At 46.6% G+C, this 20,890-nt stretch overlaps 1 protein-coding gene across 2 annotated transcripts in view; it reads left to right on the top strand.

The window, feature by feature from the left end:
* The first annotated feature begins 12,702 nt into the window (after positions 1-12,702).
* Positions 12,703-20,890, top strand: part of LOC8027006 (serine/threonine-protein kinase SIK2) — a 70,208-nt gene continuing 62,020 nt past the window's right edge. Inside the window, exon 1 of one of the 2 annotated variants that reach the window (XM_029991974.4) lies at positions 12,703-13,011. In XM_029991974.4, coding sequence (XP_029847834.2) covers positions 12,889-13,011 — 123 coding nt within the window. In that variant the 5' untranslated portion in view covers positions 12,703-12,888. The remainder of the gene's footprint in view (positions 13,012-20,890) is intronic. The other variant, XM_040221140.3, reaches the window with a different exon arrangement.

Raw genomic sequence — 20,890 nt, 5'->3', positions numbered from 1 at the left:
CTCCTGCATGCACGGCCCACAGTGAACAGACAGCATGGGATCCTCCAACAAATGCCGAGGCCAAGGGCTCTGGAGAAGGCAACTTCTTGCAATGCCAAGAGCATGAGGCGGGCGTACCCAACAATACTGAGCAACCAAACACCTTAAAGTTTGAGGTAATCACAAAAAGATGGAGATGGACACTTGTTAGGTCTGACATAAAAAAAGCAGGAGGGGCAATCAATACGTTAGGCCCTCATTTTACCCAATGATAATGTACAGGGGTCCTGAAGAACCCCTAGCTATTAAAGCAGCCACACCGCTCTTGTCAAGCCTGCTTTGCACCGGCGCTCCCGCATCAAGCTTTGCTACTTGCACCGGCATATGGGCATTAGGCTTCACCGCCTTGCACCAGCTTCTTGGAGAAGCAGCTGACGAGAAGGAACATCTCAGTTATCTCGGCGGGCTCAGAAGTTTGCTTAGGTTAGTGCTTTATATGTGCTTTTGCTTACATTTCAAATGTTTCAAAAGTCGGGGTGGGCTCTTATTGTGGCATGGGCGCATGCTCGGTATTTTATGGTTAGTTTTCATTTGTTAACGTGAAATGTGGCTTCAGCACAGTCGTGGACAAAGTCACTGAAGGCACAGGAGCATGAGGCTTCGTACTATGTGCGCGTTTCATTAGGGAGGCAAGAGGGACCACTATAGAGTGTTGGGCCAGTTGCGAGATTAGTGGCTATCAACATCCGGGTATAAGCAGCTCAGCTGAGCACAGCACTGTCACGAATTGCAAGGACAGGTATCCGGAAGGGACATTTGTCTCCGAAAGAATTGATAGAAAGCACAAGAGATCCCTCATACCATCTCTGATAAGTGGGAAAGGGCAATGACAATGAGTTTTTCATGACTGCACGAGATCAGGCAAGTAATCCAGGAGTGTCTCTCGAGCCCCAGTAGGACAAACAGTACTCTGCAGCATCCGGCCAGTCGTGGCACTTACCTGATTGGGCAAGGGTGGCGGAGGAGGTGTCGAAGTGCCACGAGGAGACATAAAGCTAGGGCTGTGGGGCCTCTCTTCCGGCTGACTCCTGTGCAGCTGGATTTGCTGCAGCGCACTCTGCAGGGTCTTGTCCCGCTGCTGCACTATGGCCACCAGCTCAGCTCCCTGTGTGCAGAAAATGACAAAGGTAAGGAAATCTCAAAACTTCTGCAGGCAAAGGTTTATGTTTATTGAAAGACTGCAGGAAATCTAGAACATTGTCATTCATACTACTCCTGGAAATGGGACTTGTTTCTATTTTCAGCATACCTTGTGATATCTTCCCTCGAATACTACAAACACTTTGTCACTGATACTATTCCTGGAAATTGTGCTTGTTTCTATGTTTGGCATTTGTTGTGTCATATCTGCCCTCGAACACAAGCCCCCCAATCGCAAATGTGAAACAAAAAGTGAAATACTGCACTTCCATCGGCCACCCTGGAGATGCAGTGGGTCACCAGTTGTACCTTGGTTGGAGATGAGCGTGGTATGTACAACTTGTGATGGCATTGAAGACAAAAGAAGGCACACAAACTACCTCTGCATGATCTTCGTGGCCCCTACTGTCTTGTTAAGGGGGAAGAGGTGTGGGCACTTTGGAGATGCAGAACTGCCAAACAGGCTGCCCCATACATTATTTATTTTTTGTCATTTCCCCCGTGAGGTGGCCATATGCAATTAGCAAAGGCGAAGGCACTCGGGCGACGACAAAACACTGTCGCAAAACAAAGTATATACTTGCGTACAGGGTTGTGACCATGACAGTTATTGAATGACTACACCCTGGTAAACCAGCGTGGAGCATTATCCCTGCTGGCCAACGGCAGCAAGCGAAATCCAACAAGATGCATTACTGTAAGCTGCTTTTTCAACATCAGACCGAGCATGATGGACACATCATAGAATACTTTTTCTGAAGCACAATTTTATAACTGCTAAAGTCAAATCTGAGGGAACTGGGAGCCAAACAGCCAAACCAAAGAAAGGCATGTCGCCCGCCCCAGCAAAGGGCTAAAAACTAATTTCGGCCACTTGGTGATCTTTTTGACGTGCAACCGATACTTCGGTTACACGACGCCTTCTCCGCAATAAGCCACCGCCACCTGGAGATCTATAGGCCAGCACTCTGCCTCAAAACCACTGAGGCAGCTAATTTTAGGACTGCGGACAAGTATTTTATAGGGCAAGATGGAGGAAGTGTACCCTAGCCTCTGTTGGTCAACTTTCCACTTTCATTAAAGGAAAGAGCTGGGAAACATTTTATAGTTTTCCTCTCTGGAATTGGAAATACAGCCCTTTAGAAGTCAAAGCCCTTTGGAGGAAGTCACAGATACTAATATTAAATGTTTAGTCTAATGACAGTAATATGAAATAAAATTGCCTAAATCTGCTTTGCGAATCAAAGGCATCTTCATATGCCGATCTGCAATAATTAAACTTGTTCTGTCTGTTCTATGCTCTCCAAGACATTGTCTTTGTGGTGCGAAGACGCCATCATACACCAGTGTTGGGTTTGGCTCTGGAGAGTACAGACAGAGTGACTTTAAAAACGAGGTTTTTTGTGAAAAAATGCCAAGCTTGTAGCACCAGGGCAAGTCATTGGATATTTCGTGGTAGCAGCCAAAACCTACACATCACTACAAGGCACAAGAAATAAGTTGCGGTTCACAGTCACAACGCAAATTCGGTTGTGCATGACTCAATTGCATTGTCTAGAACATGGGCGGCCAAGCTGCGGCTCGCGAGCCGCATGCGGCTCTTTGCGTGTTACAGTGCGGCTCGCGGTTCCCTCCCCTTCCCCCCCCCCCCCCCCCCCCGCCCCACACGCACTCCGCCGCCTCCCTCCAGGTCACACGAGCACTTCACCAAAAAGAGAAATGGAACGGTCTTTAAATGGAAAGACAGGTTTTGGTTTGGTAGTCTTGTGCTACTGCTACCTTACACGTACAGTTGGAGTACTTTTGACCCGGATAGATTGAAAGTAGTTCGAGTTTCGTTTATTGCGTTAAACAAAAGTCCCCCCCCCCGCGGCTCTTGGAAGTTTCGTGGTTATGTTTGCGGCTCTCAGGCCGGGTCAGCCTGGCCACCCCTGGTCTAGAACATGCTTCTTGACCCCTGAAGGAAGCTGAAGAGGTTCTTAAAAAATAAGCTGCGACATTTATAAAAACCGAACAGTGTGCATGCATAGTTTTGTTGCGTTCCTATTGGGCTCGCGTGCGCGACGGGTAATAACCCAGACAAGCAGGAACGTTACTAAAACATTTACTTAAAACTAAACCAATCTAACTAGACGAAGAACGTGGACGTACGTCGGTCAGCAGGAATTGAAGGTGATGTCTCGCGCCTTCTCCTGTTCATTCGATGCTCGCGCATCCACCGAGTTCGGGTCCCTCCTTTTTCTCGTCTTCACTTGTTGATCCTAGAGGCCTGCAGGAGCTTCGGCGAATGTTGTTTTGGAAAAGGGCACATGCCGCCACGGACTCCCCCTCCAGTGAGGAGGCGAACGTTTGACCATTACGCGATTTGCTGATGGAATCTTGTGGGAGATGAACAGCGACGGTTAGCCGCCTGTGCTTTAACATCCGCGATGCCTAGACTCGCTGGGAAATACACATGTCGTCCAGAACGTGTTCGTGTATGCAATTGTTTTGCATTCGAGGAGTCGTGGTGCAATCGGTCGGGAGGAGATGGAATGTGTAGTTGGTCTGGTGGGATCGGCATTGTTGCAGACGGTGTTTCTGGTTGGGGTGTGACTTTTGGAGGTGTAATTGGTGAATCACTGTCCATATGAGCTGCTTTCACATGATCCAAACTAACAACCTCCTGCCGTCCTCAGATGACCAATATCATTGTTTTTGACCCTCGCCGCACTACCTTGTACAGGCCGTCGTAGGGTGGTTGGAGAGGTTTTCGTACGGCGTCATGCCGCAAGAAAACATGGGTTCCAGTTTCCTATTCGTCGCTGATGAAAGTGGACTGGCCACGGCTTAAGCGAGGAACTGTGACGTGAAGCTGCTTCATGGCCTCTTGAAGTTTGGTGGCGAAGCTTGTGGGATCCTGACAGGTGTCGGATGGAGTTGATGCAAAAAATTCACCAGGGAGCCGAAGGGTGGTCCCGTATACCAACTCAGCCACGCTGCAGCCGATGTCACTCTTGATTGGTGTGCGGATGGCGAGCAGCACGAGAGGCAGCACGTCCACCCAGTCATGTCGTTGGTGAGCCTTGAGAGCAGCCTTCAACTGACGGTAAAAACGCTCCACCATACCGTTGCTCGCGGGGTGGTATGCTGCCGTTCGAATCCTTCTTGACCCAAGCAGCTCCATGAGGCTGACAAAAAGGTTGGATTCAAACTGCCGGCCTCAATCCGTGGTGATCGTGGACGGCGAGCCAAACCTTGAGATCCATTGCGCTACGAGTGCACGCGCCACGGTCTCCGCGGTGATGTCGGGCAGCGGAATCGCTTCAGGCCAGCGTGTAAAGCGGTCGACGCACAACAACAGGGTAGGCTTGCCCCTGTGATGGTGGCAGCGGTCCGACAATATCTATGTGGATATTGTCGAACCGCGCATCTGGGTGGGCGAAGGTTCCCAATGGCGTTACCGTGTGACAGTGGATTTTTGCACGCTGGCATTGTAAGCAGGTGCGGGCCCAGTGACGCACATCTTTGTTGATACTGGGCCAGATGTACCGGGATGTTATAAGGTGTTGTGTGGCTTTTATGCCAGGATGGGATAGCCTATGAAAGGCGTCAAAAATCTGCCGACGAAATTGTTCCGGAACGTACGGGCGCGGCGATCCTGTCGAAGTATCACAAATGATGTTGGTGGGACACATGGGAAGTGGAATCTCGTCGAACACAAGCCGGCCGGGAGATGTGCAGAGCTCTCTTAGTTCTGCGTCCTAGCGCTGCGCTGCAGTCAGCTTGGCGAAGTCGATGGCGGCTGAATGTTCAACCGTGCAGGAACCTATTCGTGAAAGGGCATCCGCTACAACGTTATCAGCACCATAGATGTGCCGGATGTCATTTCTGAGCTCAGAGACGCTGGACATCTGTCGTAGTTCTCTCTGAGAATAACTTCCTCCGTCTGGTCTGAAAGACTGGAACGCGTGGACGAGAGGCTTGTGGTCAGTCAATGTGGTCAGTCAATGTAAAAAATTGCCGACCTTCCACCATGTGCTGGAAGTGCCATAGTGCCAAATATACCCCAAGGAGCTCTCAACCAAACGTACTATACCGCTGTTCCGTGGGTGTCAGCTTCCGCAAGAAGAAGGAAACGGCGGTAAAAGTTTACCAACCCCAGAAACTCCCGGAGTTGCTTCTTGGTGGACGGCCTCGGGTACTCCTGGATAGCCTGCACCTTGATGGAAAGTGGGCGAATTCCCCAAGAGTTGATTGTATGTCCCAAGAAATCAAGCTCCAGCTTCCCTAAAGCACACTTGCTCACATTGACGAGGAGTCCATACTCGACAAGGTGTGCGACGTGTTCCTCGGCAGATGTGCTTGCCACGAGTATATCGTCGATGTAAACGTAGCAGAACGGCAGCCCACGCACCACCTGGTCCATGAAACGTTAGAATGTTTGTGCTGCATTCTTCAACCCAAAGGGCATCCGGAGAAACTCAAACAACCCAAAGGGCGTGGTAACTGCTGTCTTGGGGATGTCCGCGGGCTCAACGGGAATTTGATGGTAGGCGCGTACTAAGTCGACCTTCGAAAAGATGGTAGCGCCATCCTGCGATGCTGTGAAGTCGTGGATGTGGGGTATCGGGTACCGATCTTCGGTTGTGTTCCGGTTGAGGGCTCTGTAGTCTCCACATGGGCGCCAGTCCCCTGGTGTGGACTTCGGAACCATGTGAAGGGGTGAGGACCAAGAGCTCTCCGACTGGCGGACAATGCCAAGCTCGAGCATATGCTCGAACTCTTGTCGGGTGATTCGTAGCTTGTCTGGTGGCAGTCGGCGTGGACGTGCGTGGACCGGAGCACCCGTCGTCTCGATATGGTGTGTCACGGTGTGCTTGATGGGACGCTCATCGGGTCCAACACGCGTCAGCTCCGGGAATTCTGCGAGTAACTTGGTGTACGGCGTCTCATCCGTTGAAACTGCGAACGTGGGACTGATAGAAGCAAGAGACGAGGCAATTCCTTTTACCGTCAGACGAGTTGTTTCGTCGCGGAGGCGTCGGCCTTTAACGTCCGCAAGCAGTCCAAAGTGCGTCAGAAAGTCAGCCCCGATGATGGAGTGGGGAAGATCCGCGCAGACAAAAACCCAGCGAAAGGTGCGCCGCAGTCTGAAGTCAAGTGTCAAGGAGCACTCACCGTACGCTGCAATGGCCGTGTTGTTGACGGAGCAGAGCTGTGCCGTGCTGGGACGCCGGCGCTCTTTCGTGGCTGTTGGGATGACACTGACTTCTGCTCCCGTGTCTACCAAGAAACGAACACCAGTGCTGCGGTCCGACACGAAGAACAAAGTTTGGCGGCTGTCTGCGTTGGTGGGAGCACTTGCCACCGTTAATGCTCTGCCTTGGCGTTTTCCGCTTGGGAGCAGGGTGACTCACACTTGCGAGCAGCAGGCCCGAAACACTGGTGGTACCAACATTCACCCGAGTTCGTCCGGGATGATGAACGAGGCTTGCGTCGTGGGCGTCATCGTCTTCGTCATCATGTCGGCGAGACGGCAGACCTCTGCTCGCAGCTCGCTCATCTCATCCGGAGTGCTACTACTTTGGATTGCTGAGATGCTGGTTGACGGTCTCGAGACCTCAATGATTTTATCTGCGAGTTCAGCTATCTTAGCCAGACCAATGTCTCCTGCGGACGCGAGGATCATCCTCACATTGCAAGGCATCCGCTGCAGAAACAACTCACGAAGTAGGGACTGGTCAATGGTGGTCGCTTTTTCTCCGAGGAGCTGCTCCAGTCGGCGCAGCAGCTGGGTGGGGGTCCGGTCGCCCAGTTCTTTGGCTGTGAAGAGCTGTTGAAGACGCTTTTGCTCCGAGGTACTTGTCCGTCGGATAAGCTGGGCCTTGAGGGTGTTGTAAGCATCCTCTTCAGGCGGTGAAATATAGTCCCGTACCTCTGAGGCAACGGCAGGTGGTAGACTTGACACGACGTGGTGGTACTTTGTCATGTCTCCTGTGATGCGCTGAGTCACAAACTGTGACTCAACCTGCACAAACCAAAGCTGCGGATCAGATAACCAGAAGGGAGGCAACTTCAACGTGACCGTCGAAATGCCCCCAGTTGAGCTCGTCGCATTGTTGTCCGTCATGATGCCTGGTTCGGTTGGTTGCGTTGAAGTTCTTTACAGGGTCACCACTGCTGCGTTCCTATTGGGCTCGCGTGCGCGACGGGTAATAACCCAGACAAGCAGGAACGTCACTAAAACACTTACTTAAAACCAAACCAATCTAACTAGACAAAGAATGTGGACGTCCGTCGGTCAGCAGGAATTGAAGGTGATGTCTTGCGCCTTCTCCTGTTCATTCGATCCTCGCGCATCCACCGAGTTCGAGTCCCTCCTTTTTCTCGTCGTCACTTGTCGATCCCCGAGGCCTACAGGAGCTTTGGCGAATGCTGCGTTGGCAAAGGGCACGTGCCACCACAGTTTGATAAGTGTTCAAGGGGCATGTATGCCTTGGTCTACACAGGGCGACATTGCCAAGCAACCATAACTAAAATTAGAGTAAGCCATGAAAGTGTTACATACCCGGTAAAACAAGAGCAAAAGCAAACTAATTATTCTAACAGACAGGCCAGCCAACAATGGGGGCAAAACGGCAAAACGCAAACCACAGACAATCGCACAAGAAAGGCTAAATTAAAAGTGCTTTTATAAATATTCTGCACATCAAATTTTTAAAAAATAAACTTGCTATTTGTAGTGTCGGAGGCAAAATTAAGATGGTCATGTTTTTCCTTAGATACAGTACTGCATTTGTTTCCCTTTAGAGATCATAAAACATAGTTTGTGGCAATGCAAAATGAGAGATTAAAGTGAGACAAGTTTTATGGCCGAGAGAATACACAGCAGAATACATACATACATGGACATATTCAGAGCTATAAAAAAGAACAATATTAGAGGGGCCCTACTAAGCGTTTCTTTCCATTTTCTTACAGTGGAGCTCTCAGGTGCCTGTTTCTGGGTTGAGCGGCGTAACCGCGACAAATTTAGCGGGAAAATCGACGTCATATGACCTCAACACCAATTCAATTCCCCGCTAAATTTAGCGGAGACAATGACGTCACACGACTTGATGTCATGTCACCTATCAACAAATTCACCCTCTCCGCTACATTTGGCGGGAAAATTGATGTCATGTGACCTCAACAGCAATTTAATTCCCCGCTAAATTTAGCGGGAAAATTGATCTCACGGGACCTCAATACCAATTCAGTTTCCCCGCTAAATTTAGAGGGAAAATGATGTCACTGACTTGCTGTCACTTCACCTATGAACAAATTCAGTTTCTCTGTCAGATTTAGCGGGAAAATTGATATCCCATGTGGAGGAGGAGGAGGGGGGTATGGGAGGCGGAAGAGGAGGTTATGAAGGAGAGGGGCATACCCTCCCCTCCTCCTCCTCCTCAAGAGCTGCACTCTAATTTCGCATCAGAGAGATTTGTAAATGTCAGATTTTTAATTTGCATAACGTTCGCTCGCACTAGTGAGTGGGACTATAGTAACGCATCAAAAATAAAATAAGGAGGAAATCTGATGTATTTTAAACATAATAGGTGAAAGAAGTTCAGAATTTTTAGCACATTTTTTGTTGTTGATGACATTCTTGGCCTGGACCAATACAAAACCGAAACGACAAGAATGTGTAACAACCATGCGCGATCTTCCTAATTGTTGGAATTAACATCCAGTTATGAAGATGTGCACGCCCCACCAATTATGAAGATTGAACACCACACCAAGCGAAGAATCACACGCTGGAAAAGATCGAAAGGAGTCACGTGTACCTATTCAGCCAGTACTAGTTCCACAATTCTAGGTAGTCCTTATCCGAAGCTTTAGACCAATGTTGTCACTGAATGCTCGCGTTTGACACTGATGGGCAAGCCCTTTGAAGCAGCATTTGGTTTTCTTCGTCCGATTACAGTACCCATTTAAGTGAAGAACCACGATAAAAAGGGGGTGTGGCACTTCTTTAACATTTTTTTTCTTCTCAGCTGGTGGCTATGGCGAATTCCACTCATAAAGCAATTGCCCAGCACGTAAATTTGTTGAGAGTTCCCATTCATAAAATAAGGACCTTGTCCGATCTGCACATGACGGCACAAAGCTCATAAAATGTGAGAATCCTTTTTTTTTTGTCTTTCCCTTTGATCTTTCTGGGGAGTTGCGAGCCTTGAGCCACACTTCCCCCAAAGAGGTACACGAGGCTTGTGAGCCACGATTTGGCCACCCCTGATATAGTATAGTGTTACCACCTGTAATGTAGACACTATACACTTGAAAGTGGGGCCTCACTCCCACTGGCTGGTATTAGCAATCATGTGACCATAACAAAAACCAGTGGCATCCCTTCTCAAACAGTATATTGTTCCAAGAGTAGGGGAAAGAGGTAAAAGAAGAAAATTAAATTTGGGCTGTGTGTATGTTTACACAGCCTTGAACTTGGTCAGCCTCAATGGGCGACGAGTCTTCGAGCTGGGGATGAGAAATCTAGCCAGTGCAGTAGAACTGCCAGCCTGAGGTCTTTAACGTGCACCACGCAGTAGTGATACGCGACCGCACGCCGGTACGATGCTCATCCAGATCCAGACGGGCAGGGAGTCCCCGAGCTGGAGATGAGAAATCTAGCCAGTGCAGTAGAACTGCCAGCCTGGGGTCTTTAACGTGCACCATGCAGTAGTGATACACGACCGCGCGCCGGTATGATGCTCATCCAGATCCAGACGGGCAGGGGTGGGGATTGAACACAGGATCCTAGGTTCCGCAGCGCAAGTTTTCGCTCCACGTGCTCCAAGCTAATGTGCGCTAGCCCACTCGGCCACCGATCCCCCAAGAAAATGAACCAACCAACCAACCAACAAATCCCCCCCAACACCCCCCACTTAAAAAAAAAAAAAAAGAGCATCAATGTTTGACAATCTAAACGCAATACTGACGACTTCTTTTCTTTCTTTCTTAAATAGCCATTGAGGCAGAGTGCAAGGTGATGACTTAGAAAGGCTCCGCAGAATAACTGGAAAGAAATTAAAAAAGTAAATAGAAAACCTACGAAAATATTGCTGTCCCATTCTGATCAAACACTTGCCACACAAAACAAGCAGGAAATTGTGGAGATATATACTTGAACGGACACAATGAGGACACCGATGAAGGATATGCCTCCTCTGTGATCATTTGCCAACAAAAGCTCAAGCCATGCCTGCTAAGAATACTGATACGTGTTCAATCGCGCCAGCGCAGCGCAGATAACCACGGCCTTCAAGTAAAAACGTAAAAAATATGAAGAAGAAAAAAAGGGCTTTGTTTGGGGAAGAGTCATGCTTTATCTCGTCTTGTCGATATTTTGATTGGTGCGCGCCATTTACAAATCAAGCTGCAAATGAGTCATGCAGCGAGAAAAGGGGAATGCAAATGAATGGGTAAACGGCAATGGTGGTAGCACATTCCAAAGCAAAAAAAATAAATAAATAAATAAAAAAAGGAAGCATGCAGAAAGGGACATAGACAAAGAGAAATTAAAAACTGGACTCGCCGCCGGTGACGAGACAGCCCACGTGCGGATCGTTTCAAAACCCCAAATGGACCAACGCAGTGCCGCTGGACAGTCATGCCAAGTCCCACACCGCGTTCGAAGGTTCGAACATGTGCCATTGCGATCACGCGAGCGGTTCAGCTGTTCAAGGCGAAACAGTGACGCAGCCACATATTCCGGAACTTTGCCGGTCGCTGCTGTGGGCTGCCTATTGTTGGAGCCGGTCGGCCTAGAGTACGGTCAAACATCGATATTGCCACAATTCGTACGTGCCCAATAAAAGAAAATAAATAAATAAAAGAGAAAGCATGCTCCTAGCAGCAACACTTGCCTCGTCTTCGGACATTTCCACCACCGCACCGGACGGCCCCTGGCACTGTCACCCGCGCGAGTTGGTGGATGTTGATAGCTTCATTCCTCGGTTCGGGAAGCTCACGGTAGAAATGCGCAATGAATGTTCATCTACTTCCCCGACGCTGCACACTTTAAGTTCACAGTATTTAAAACTTGGCGAGTTTTATCGCGGTTGAAAGACGAACCAAACCTATCGCTTACTGGATTTACTGTAAACAGAAACATCACGATGACCACTATCAACGTAGGGTGGCTAGAGAATAATCAAAGCTACAGTGGAGTGAACTGTATCAAAGCCATCAAAGCCAAGATCAAAGCCAACTATTCAGCCACTGTCCAATCTGCGCCACACTCGAATCATCTGAAATTGGCGAAATTATGTCGAAATGTTGAAATATAAGCCACCAGAAACTGATCAACGTATTTTTTATTTATACAATATTTTAGTTATTTTTTAATGCTTATATTACAAAAATTACTTTCGTTAATTTCTACCATTTCTACGCTCTACTAGGGCACGGCTAGATGCTCCTTCAAGGTTGTTTTGTTTTTATCAGTAGCTAGATGACGCAAAATGTTACCCAATTCAAAATTAAAAAGACATGTAAGTACGTGAGTTTTATTTAATTTGAAACTGAAAACGTTGGTTTCGATTTCCCCGCTGTATGTTGTATCACAAAAAGCATATCCACAAGCCTTATCTATTTTTTAGCGAAATTTATTTGAACAAATTTATCGTCGAACTTACTGTTTTTCGCTAGTTTTAATATAACTTCTTGTATCGATCACCTTCGCCATGGCCACAAAATCATTTTCAACGTCTCAGAAACTCAATGATGCAGAAACTACGATGACTGTCAAAGAAATAGCTACACTTTTAGACAGTTAAAAATAGTTGCGGTTAATCTCTACAGAAACCTTTTAAGCACATAGGATTGCAAAAACTTTTTTTCGCTACAAAAAAGAACAAAAGCTGCAAATTATTTAACGGCTTTTTTTTTTTTTTTTTTTTTTTTTAGGAATTGAGGATTTTCATATTGAATTCATATTTTCATAGACTTTTACTTGACTTCGCATTGTTGGCTTGTGTCCTAATTCATATCATTTCTCTCGCCCGCGTGTTCCGCGTGTTCCCACGTAGAACCCGTTTGAGGTAACTCGATAAACACTCGCGTGGCAAAATTTTAGACATGACTCGCTCCAGGTGCTGCTGCTGCAGCGTCGTTTTTTCTATCTTCCCCATTTCGCTATGGCACGCTCGGCGTCGTCGCACTTTGACAGAATGAAAAATGGCTTTCGAAAACGCAGCTATAGCTTCAAGGCCGCCCACGCGAACTCGAAAGGCATCGCGCTCAGCACCTTCTCGTTTTCACCGCCGCGCGCTTGCGCGTTAATTTCACAAATCACTCGTTCACGGATTCTCAGGAGAAGTCAGTGATCCCCAGTCGACGGAGCTGGTCGATGGTCGCGTGATTTCGCAAGACACAAAACAAAACGGGACGGGGAATGGCGGCATGATGAAAGGCTGTCGCTACGCCCACCGGCGCGAGCCGTGCGGGGAAGCGTACGCACGGCAGCGACGGAAGGAGGCGCGCGCCTGCGTACGGGAAGTGCGTCACGGGTGATGACGCGCGCCAGCGTTGACGTCGTTCCTGCACGCCGCTCTTTGCTTGTGTTGTGTTGTTCGCGCTGAAGGTTTTCGGCATGTTAGTGGTGTCCGGCGTCGGTTCCTTCGGTGCGGGGCGGGCTTGGCCCTCCTGGGCCATACCTCTGCCTTTCTGGAGCCCCATTTGATCATGGGCATGGCACTCAAGCTCAAAGGTCCCATTCGTGTGGGATTTTACGACATCGAACGCACCATCGGCAAAGGAAACTTCGCCGTGGTCAAATTGGCCAGGCATCGAATCACCAAAACGGAGGTAGGAAGCCGCCTTTGAGCATTTTGGGGGCCGCTGGCGGGGTAGCCCAGGCGGGAATCTCGAGGCCGAGCTTGCGGGCCGGGGGATCGCGTCGGGTCCGTTCGCGCGGTTTGGGGGCGGGTGGTCCACCAGCGGCACGACGAGTTGCCCGGCGGCCGGCAGGTCCATACAATCCCCGTGAGGGAGAGGGGTAAGCAAGCGCCACCTCTGGATCGGCGCGCTTTCCTGCTGATCCTTGCGGTGTTCGTGTATGGATCAGCTGATCCTCGGAGGGGTCACCGTCCTCGGCATGGCTGCACGCGATTTGCCGATGAACTGGCGAACGGAGCGCCTGCCGCTGGGACGCGCCGGGCTGCCCGTTCCCGTTCGTTTCGGTTTCCCTGGGGATGCCCAGGTAACCAGGCTGCAGATGTGGACCCAAACGAGTGCAGCGTGACTTGCGAGAATGCGTGGTCTGAGGGCACCCTAGCGATGCCCAGTATCAGGTTATCCGGGCGGTGCTGTTGAGAGCGCGAGCAAGAAAAACGGCAATTAAAATTTTAAAGCAATTTCGATGGTCCCCTAGTGGAAAGCACGAGAGATCGATCTGTTTCTAGCCGTTCAAAGGCCACTTACTGCAGTATGCCCCAGTGAAGCAGCCTTGCTTCCTTCTCGTAAAATTACTTCGCTTATTTCTCTATTACCCATGTACAGCGCAACGAGTCTCTGAATAGGATCTCATCGTCGTATGTATTTTAGAGATCCTTGACTATCGTTACCGGATATATGTCCCAAAGCAAAGCTTACTTGAAAACTCCTTTTGCACTGAAAAGAGACAGCCAGTCACCTTCATTTTGCATTCACTACTCTATAAGGAGCCTAATAATTTTGGTTTGTATTAGTTAAGCCACATTATTTCTTCGCCTATAGTAGGTGACATGTTAAGAGTAAAGTCGAAGCTCCTCCCACCTCTTTCCACCTTAGCAGAGCAAACATAGGAGATGCAACCTCCTCTCCAGCGTTCGCTCTACTAAAGTGGAAAGAGGTGGGAGGAGCTTCCACTCTACTCTGAACCTGTCACCGACTATAGTTACAGGCTGACAACTGGGTGTTATGTTCGACAAATGTTGCATTTCTCCTAAAAAGAAACTGAAGTGACGGAAGTCATTTCAGCTAAAGGCTGAAATGACCAAAGAGGGAACTTTCGTCATTTTAAAAGAAGTTTGGGATGTGGCACTCGATCAAAGGCCTTTGAAAAATCTACAAATATAATGTCCGTCTGTCCCCTTCTGTTAATGATATCTGAAAAAATAATAAACTGTTTTTGCGAGTTGCATGGTCGTAGAAAGCTTCCACCTAAAACCATGTCGTTCAGCACAGACAATATCATTTGTTTCAAAGAAAGAAAAAATATGATTGTAAACTATATGTTCAAGCAGTTTGTTGACCGTGCAAGGCAAGGAAATCGGTCTATAATTATTAGTGTCACTCAGAGTGTCGAACCAGAACCCAACCATTATTTTTAGGTGAACCGGAGCTAAACCGAACCGAAATCTTCGCTGCCATCTTGGAACTGAACAGGAACTGAACCAAAAAAAAACATAATGGTGACCGCTTCAAAAATATTCACAGTAATTCTTTCTTTTTTTTTTTTTAATATCACAAACAAATTTTGTGAGAAAAAAATTGGGAGCTGTACTTCTATGTATAGATCAAATCGGCATATGCAGAATTGAAATGTGTGCGAAATTGTGGTCTTTCATGAGGCTTATGTATTGGCACTATGATTAATCATGTGTCGTCATGTGTCACGTGCTGACGCGACGCCACGGTGTCAAGACATGCTGTCAACCAACGTTGCTGTTAACTAATGTCACGTCTAGTGGCCCTGTGACATCACGTGACGCCAGAGGGCAATCGAGTATGTCACTTTGTCAAGTCGATTCAAATTGAGAACGTCACTAGATTCATTAGCATTGTTGACACCGTGATGTCACACATGACATCACATTGCACTTGAACTCGTCGAGCTGGAATCCTGCAACTTTTTTCCAGCCCCCTTGTCCCAAATGTATTGTTTGTGGCAAAATAAACTGATTTGATTTGATTTGACTTCACACCACGAATCACATGACATGGTGACTTGGTTCACCATGTCATGTCACACCAGAACCATGACATGGTTCTGGCGAAAAGGTAATGCTGCGCATTACCTTTTCGCCAGAACGGGAGATTGAAGCTAACGAAAGCATGCTGGGATTCCATTTCCCATGTATTTTGTCGATAAAGGCAATGTTGGCGTTATTTTGTTTACATGCCACTACTATAGAAGCTTGTTACATGGCACATAAACAGCGTCTCGGTAAGGATCATGGCCCGGGGGGAGGGGGGGGGACTTTGCTTCCCTTCCTCCTCCCCGGATCTTACCAGGGGGGGCACGAGCCCCGGTGCCCTCCCGAAGTCTACGCCTATGAGCACAATCCTTTTGGCATACCCCGCAGCCTGTTGTTTCACACAGCTAAATAGTGAACAAAAAACATGTTTGCACAAATCGGCTCAACAGCTGGCGTATTTCCGAGCATCGTCCTCTCTTGTCGGTCTCAAGCGGTTCTGTGAACTTCATACAGTCAAATTTTTTGGTGACAATAAAAATAGGCTTTATTACTGACTGAATATTTCACAAGATAAATTATCTGGAAAATGCTTTGTTAATCTTTTCTGGCATATTTATCCTCGATAGGCACGTGTATCAGTGATCTGAGAGAGCATTGAACAAATTTCTGGATTTGCAGTTTATTTGAATATATGTGTTCCTGACATATGAATAACTTTTCAAACATGTAGAAGTCTGTCACTTCCCCTTCTATGTAATGAACACCAATTTTATGTGTTTGTGGGCTGGACAAAAAGAAAATACACGGGGGCACGGGGCAAAACTATGAAGATTACGCACGCAGACCGCCAGAGAGCGAACATGTCGAGTAGAGCATTGTGACGTGCTGTCATCTCAACATGCTGCCATGTCGAGTAGAGCATCAAATACTACTTTGTTTTATTTAACAAAAAATCATAATTTAGAAAGGGTGATGCTTATTTTCAAGTTAAATCGACCGGCATCTTGTTAAGAAGAAACCTCAACAGCCACGCTATACCTGTTTATCCCTGTACAAGAAAATGTTCATTTGGGTATGCGCTATTTTAGACCAGCTTCAATCTGAATACGAAGGTGCATACAAATTAGAGTGAGCAATTTTGATCACTCCTTTCTGTATGATTCTTCGACTACATCACTGTAAGTTAAAAAAACTAGCGTTGTGATTGCCGCTCAGTGTTTCTACCAAAGGCAGTCTGAAAGGGTTTGTCCTAAAACTTTTGAAACATTTTAAAAGTATGATTGCTTTTAGCTCAGTTCCATCATCATCATATACATATATTGTGAAAAGTATTTTGTAAACTATATTTTAGGATATATATGGTGACGATGGGTGGGCATTTCATGCTTTTATGCACTGTAATTGATACCATAGTTCAAGAGCACAACTATTATTCAACTTTTAAGACTGCGACGCAAATTTGTACCAAATATGGGTATTATAAGAGACCTACCTCACTTCACGACAACCTTTCGACGGAGGTGAAATATATGTGACTGAGCTAAACAAATTAATGTCGAGTCATATAAACACGACGTATTGTACATTAATCAAGTTTTTTTTTTTTTGTTGTGTCAAAATTAAATAATGCAGTTTCATATTTTTGGTACTGAAATTAAAAGATGATTGTACAAAGGGAAAAGAAACTCTAAAGCTAGTAATTTCATGGTGGAAATAGTGCCTATTGCCTTAACAATGCAGAAAATATATTTTCACTCTAGCAGTTCAAACTGGTTCGAACCAGTTTTTACCGTCATTTTTTCTCCCCAGAACGGAACCGGAACTGAACCGAAAGCCGCAAACCTAAACTTGAACTGAACCGATAAAAATTTCGGTTCGACACTTTGGTGTCACCAGTACTCTCCCTGATTTTGTTCTAAGAACGACTTTGGCGCATTTCCAGACATTTGGTACTGAGCCTCCTCATAGTGATTTAGGAAAATAAACAGTATAAATATTTAGGGCACCATTTGGTGTATCTCGCTAAAAACTCGTTAGGAATATTGTCGGGGCCCGCACTTTTTTTATTACCTAAACTGAGCAGTGAGGCGAACACCCCTTCCTCTGAAACAACAATGTCAGGTAGTGGCAGTGCATAAGGAAAGCCTGAGGAACACGGTATGAAACCATTGTCTGGAGAGAACATGCTAGAAAAGTACTGGTTAATAGAGGCCGAAATTTCTTTGCTTTGTAGTGATGTCCAATCCACCAACAACTAGTTTATCTACTTGTTCCTTCTTTGGAGAAATGTATCGCCAAAGTTTTCTTGGGTCTGTTTTTAAGAAGCGAGGCAAAGAGACGTTAAAAAAAATTATATTCTGAGTTATGCATAGAAGTATTTAGCACGGGTCTAGGCCAACTCGTCGAAAGCCAACTCGTCGACGGCCAACTCGTCGGCGGCCCATTCATCGAATAGGCCATTTCGTCATAGGGCAACTCGTTGAAGGAATTTTCGTCGAAGAGGCAAACTGGTCGCTGCTGTTTCAAAGCCATAATATATAATTTTTGTTCTGAAATTTTAAAGCAAATTCTGCCCTATAGTAATGCGTAATATCGCCGCATGGTAATAGACCTCCAGTGTGCTCTTTCTTGTCGAAGATAACAACTTGCAGGTTTCTCCGCTTTCACGGTGCAGTGGGGGACGATCACTAATACATCACACGTGTATCACTGGGGCGCGCGTTAGCCTACAGTCTGCAGTGGCTCATTACAAAATGTAATAAAGAAAACAAAAAAAGGACGATCCCAAAATGAGCATTTCTTAACTTGTCTCAAGCTACAGTCCTGTCTTCGCCCTCTTGTAACATTTCTTTCCGTCTTGTAACTTAAAGGGACACTGACAGGGTATTTATGCTCGCCGAGGTTTTTAGTTGTACGTGACACATGAGAGCTCAACTACCCAGAACAGAATTTACGGCTTGAAATTCGATTTCTTTCCGCCCGAAAACCGCCGATCAAGAACTGGCCGGTTCGAGTCTCGCTCACTCTCTTTCTCGCGGTCACGGGCCGTTTTCTAAGGTATCGATGCGACCACCAAATTTAATCAAAGTCGTGGGTCACTGAAAGCACACACTCAATATTAAAAATAGAAAAAAATATGAAACCCATTTTTTGTGGCTTCTAAAAACCTGCAAATACGTAGATTGAAAAAAAAGTTCCACGGACAACCGGAAGCATTCTGTGCGTGCGTCGTTTCGCGTATCGTGGGACTCGCAGGGACGGCGATGGCAGCGGACGACGGGCGTGGGACCTCTATTTCAGAACTGTCGTTCGCGGTACCGGCGAATTTTGTCTGCCTTTAAAAGAGAAATTTGGGACTGGTCAAAAGAATTAGTATTCATCCCGTACGACACGCCCGACCACCAAGCCGATTTGCACGAAGACGTCGCCGAGCCGTCGCTCCCTTCTTGTGGTTGAAGACATCGCTCGCGCAAACGTCAAGCGCGACGTGTCTACTTCGACTTGAATATGCACGCGTACGATTTCTTTACTAGGTGAGAATGTCGCCAATGCGTGGTGCATCCCGACTTCGACCCGGGAGTGCTTTTGCTAGAGGAAAATCGGCAGCAAACTTTCCCACTTACAGTTTATCGGCTGAATTATTACTAAGGAAAGAGATACCCCAGTTTCGATGTGCTCTAGTAGCGCAGTGGGGAAGACGTCCCCATGACACGCGGTAGGACCGGGTTCGATCCCCCGTCAAACTTTTTTTTTTTTTTTTTTTCAAATATTCTCTGATGTTTACATTTCTTTTTTTTTTTTTTTTACAATTATTACTGAAGAAACAAAAAAAACAATATAAGAAACAAATGTTGTGGACGACACGTCGCTGAATTAAATGGTATGAGATTTCCTTTTTGACACCTGCGAACTCAATGTAATCACTTTCCACAAAATGCAAGGAGCATATAAATCAGGTAGCGTCCGCTTTCCGAGGTGCCCGTAAATGGTCTACAGGAATTGCAGCCAGCCATTGGTACCGATCCCGTTGATCTTTCGGAAACTCTGTCGCACAATGCCACTTCTGTTTCGGGCGCGGGACATGTGAGCCAGCTCTTCACGCAACATCTTGGGTGTATTCTTTTCGGAGCCGATCAAAATCCACCACGGGCACTCACTACTCATCTCCAACTCCTCAATGTACAAAACAACTCATCTTGGAGTACAGAACAACGAGCGGAACATACATAACTGCAAAAGAATCCCACGGCGACCAGTTCCCATACGCCGCATGTCGTCTGCTACCAAAAAGGAGAGAAAAAAAAAAAAAACAAAAAAACACGGTCGGGTGTAGCCACGTGACTTCCGCCACACACTCTCTTCTCTACACTTCTCCGACCTCCGTCGGGTTTCGGTTTCGATTTCGAGCAGTTGCGTCTTTTGGCTTTATTAAAAAAATACGCTACTCTGTTACAAAATATTGATTGGGTAGTCCTCCGACACCATAATGAAGCGCCTGGCAAAAAATTAAAAAAAAATTTTGGGGGGTGTCAGTGTCCCTTTAAGAAGGGGGCTGTCCCTAGTCCAAACACAAATGAAAATTTTGGTCAGAAGGTAGCAAGGATCCACAAACTTTTACCTTGGACCGTCACTCAACCCATTCTACGAATTTCCCTTCGACAGAGTGCCCCTTTTGACAATTTGTCCTTCGACGAATTACCCTATTACAAATTGGCCGCCGACAAGTTGGCCGTCGACGAGTTGGCTTTCGACGAGTTGGCTGGATCCCATTTAGTACCAGTTTTTGCTCTTTCATCTTCTCATTGTGTTCAAGCAAAGGAAGATTGCATATATTTTTCCACAGTCTCTGAATCCTACGCTTTAAGTGAATAATATTCCGCGTAATCCATGGTTTGCTGTGATCTTTGGAGCAAAGAGCTCTCATTGGGACATAAAGCTACACTCAGGAACCAAGTTTTTGAAAAATAACCACATTTCGTTAACATTGTTTTCTGGAAAGGAATGAAGATCGAGGAAAACATTGTGTCTAACATCAAATAGGTCAACTACACTTTCGTCAAGTGCATCTCTAAAATTGTGCACTGCTCATATGCTAGGAGGAGCAGGTTTAGTGCTCGTTACACAGGCTGGATTATACTCAAAGACAACAATACTATAGTCTGACGTGCTTTTCGAAACCTCACATGAGAAAGAGCACTGTGCTATATCACTTGAAACAAAAACAAGATTAAGAGTACTTAACGCTAAAGCTTGCAAGCTTATGGGTGTCGTGACGGTTTGGAACAAGTTTCGATTGAACGATTTCTCAGCCAACGAGGCAGAATGAGGACAGTTGTAATTCAGAAAGATAGATTTTCCCAGTTAATGTTAGGAAGGTTAAAATCTCCTGCAATAACAACGTGCTTGTTTTTCTGCACGGTGGGCTTGAGGCCCGAGTATAAATTTTAAAGAAACGACCAATTTGCATCAGGCGGACGATACACACTGCCAACTATAATGGGAGGTGAAAAAGAGTTTATTTTAGCCCAACAGAACTCAGTGCCGTAAATGCCATCCATAACAGAAAACTTCAGCGTGTCTTTGAGCAGTATCGCAACTCCTCTGCCTCGAGAGCAGCAATTTGTTCTGATAATTTTGAATCCCATAGGGACAATTTCCGAATCATCGATAGAGCTGGATAGCCTGGTTTCTGTGATGACCACAACATTGGGATCATGTTCAACCAATAAAATGTCAAGATCATCAAGTTTGTTAAGAATACTCCAAGCATTGACATTTATCAGCTT

This window comes from Ixodes scapularis, unplaced genomic scaffold, assembly GCF_016920785.2.
Source record: "Ixodes scapularis isolate PalLabHiFi unplaced genomic scaffold, ASM1692078v2 PGA_scaffold0__279_contigs__length_252992795, whole genome shotgun sequence".
Taxonomy (NCBI): domain Eukaryota; kingdom Metazoa; phylum Arthropoda; class Arachnida; order Ixodida; family Ixodidae; genus Ixodes; species Ixodes scapularis.
The sequence above is the reverse complement of the archived record's forward strand: the minus strand, read 5'-3'. Positions and strand labels throughout refer to the sequence as shown.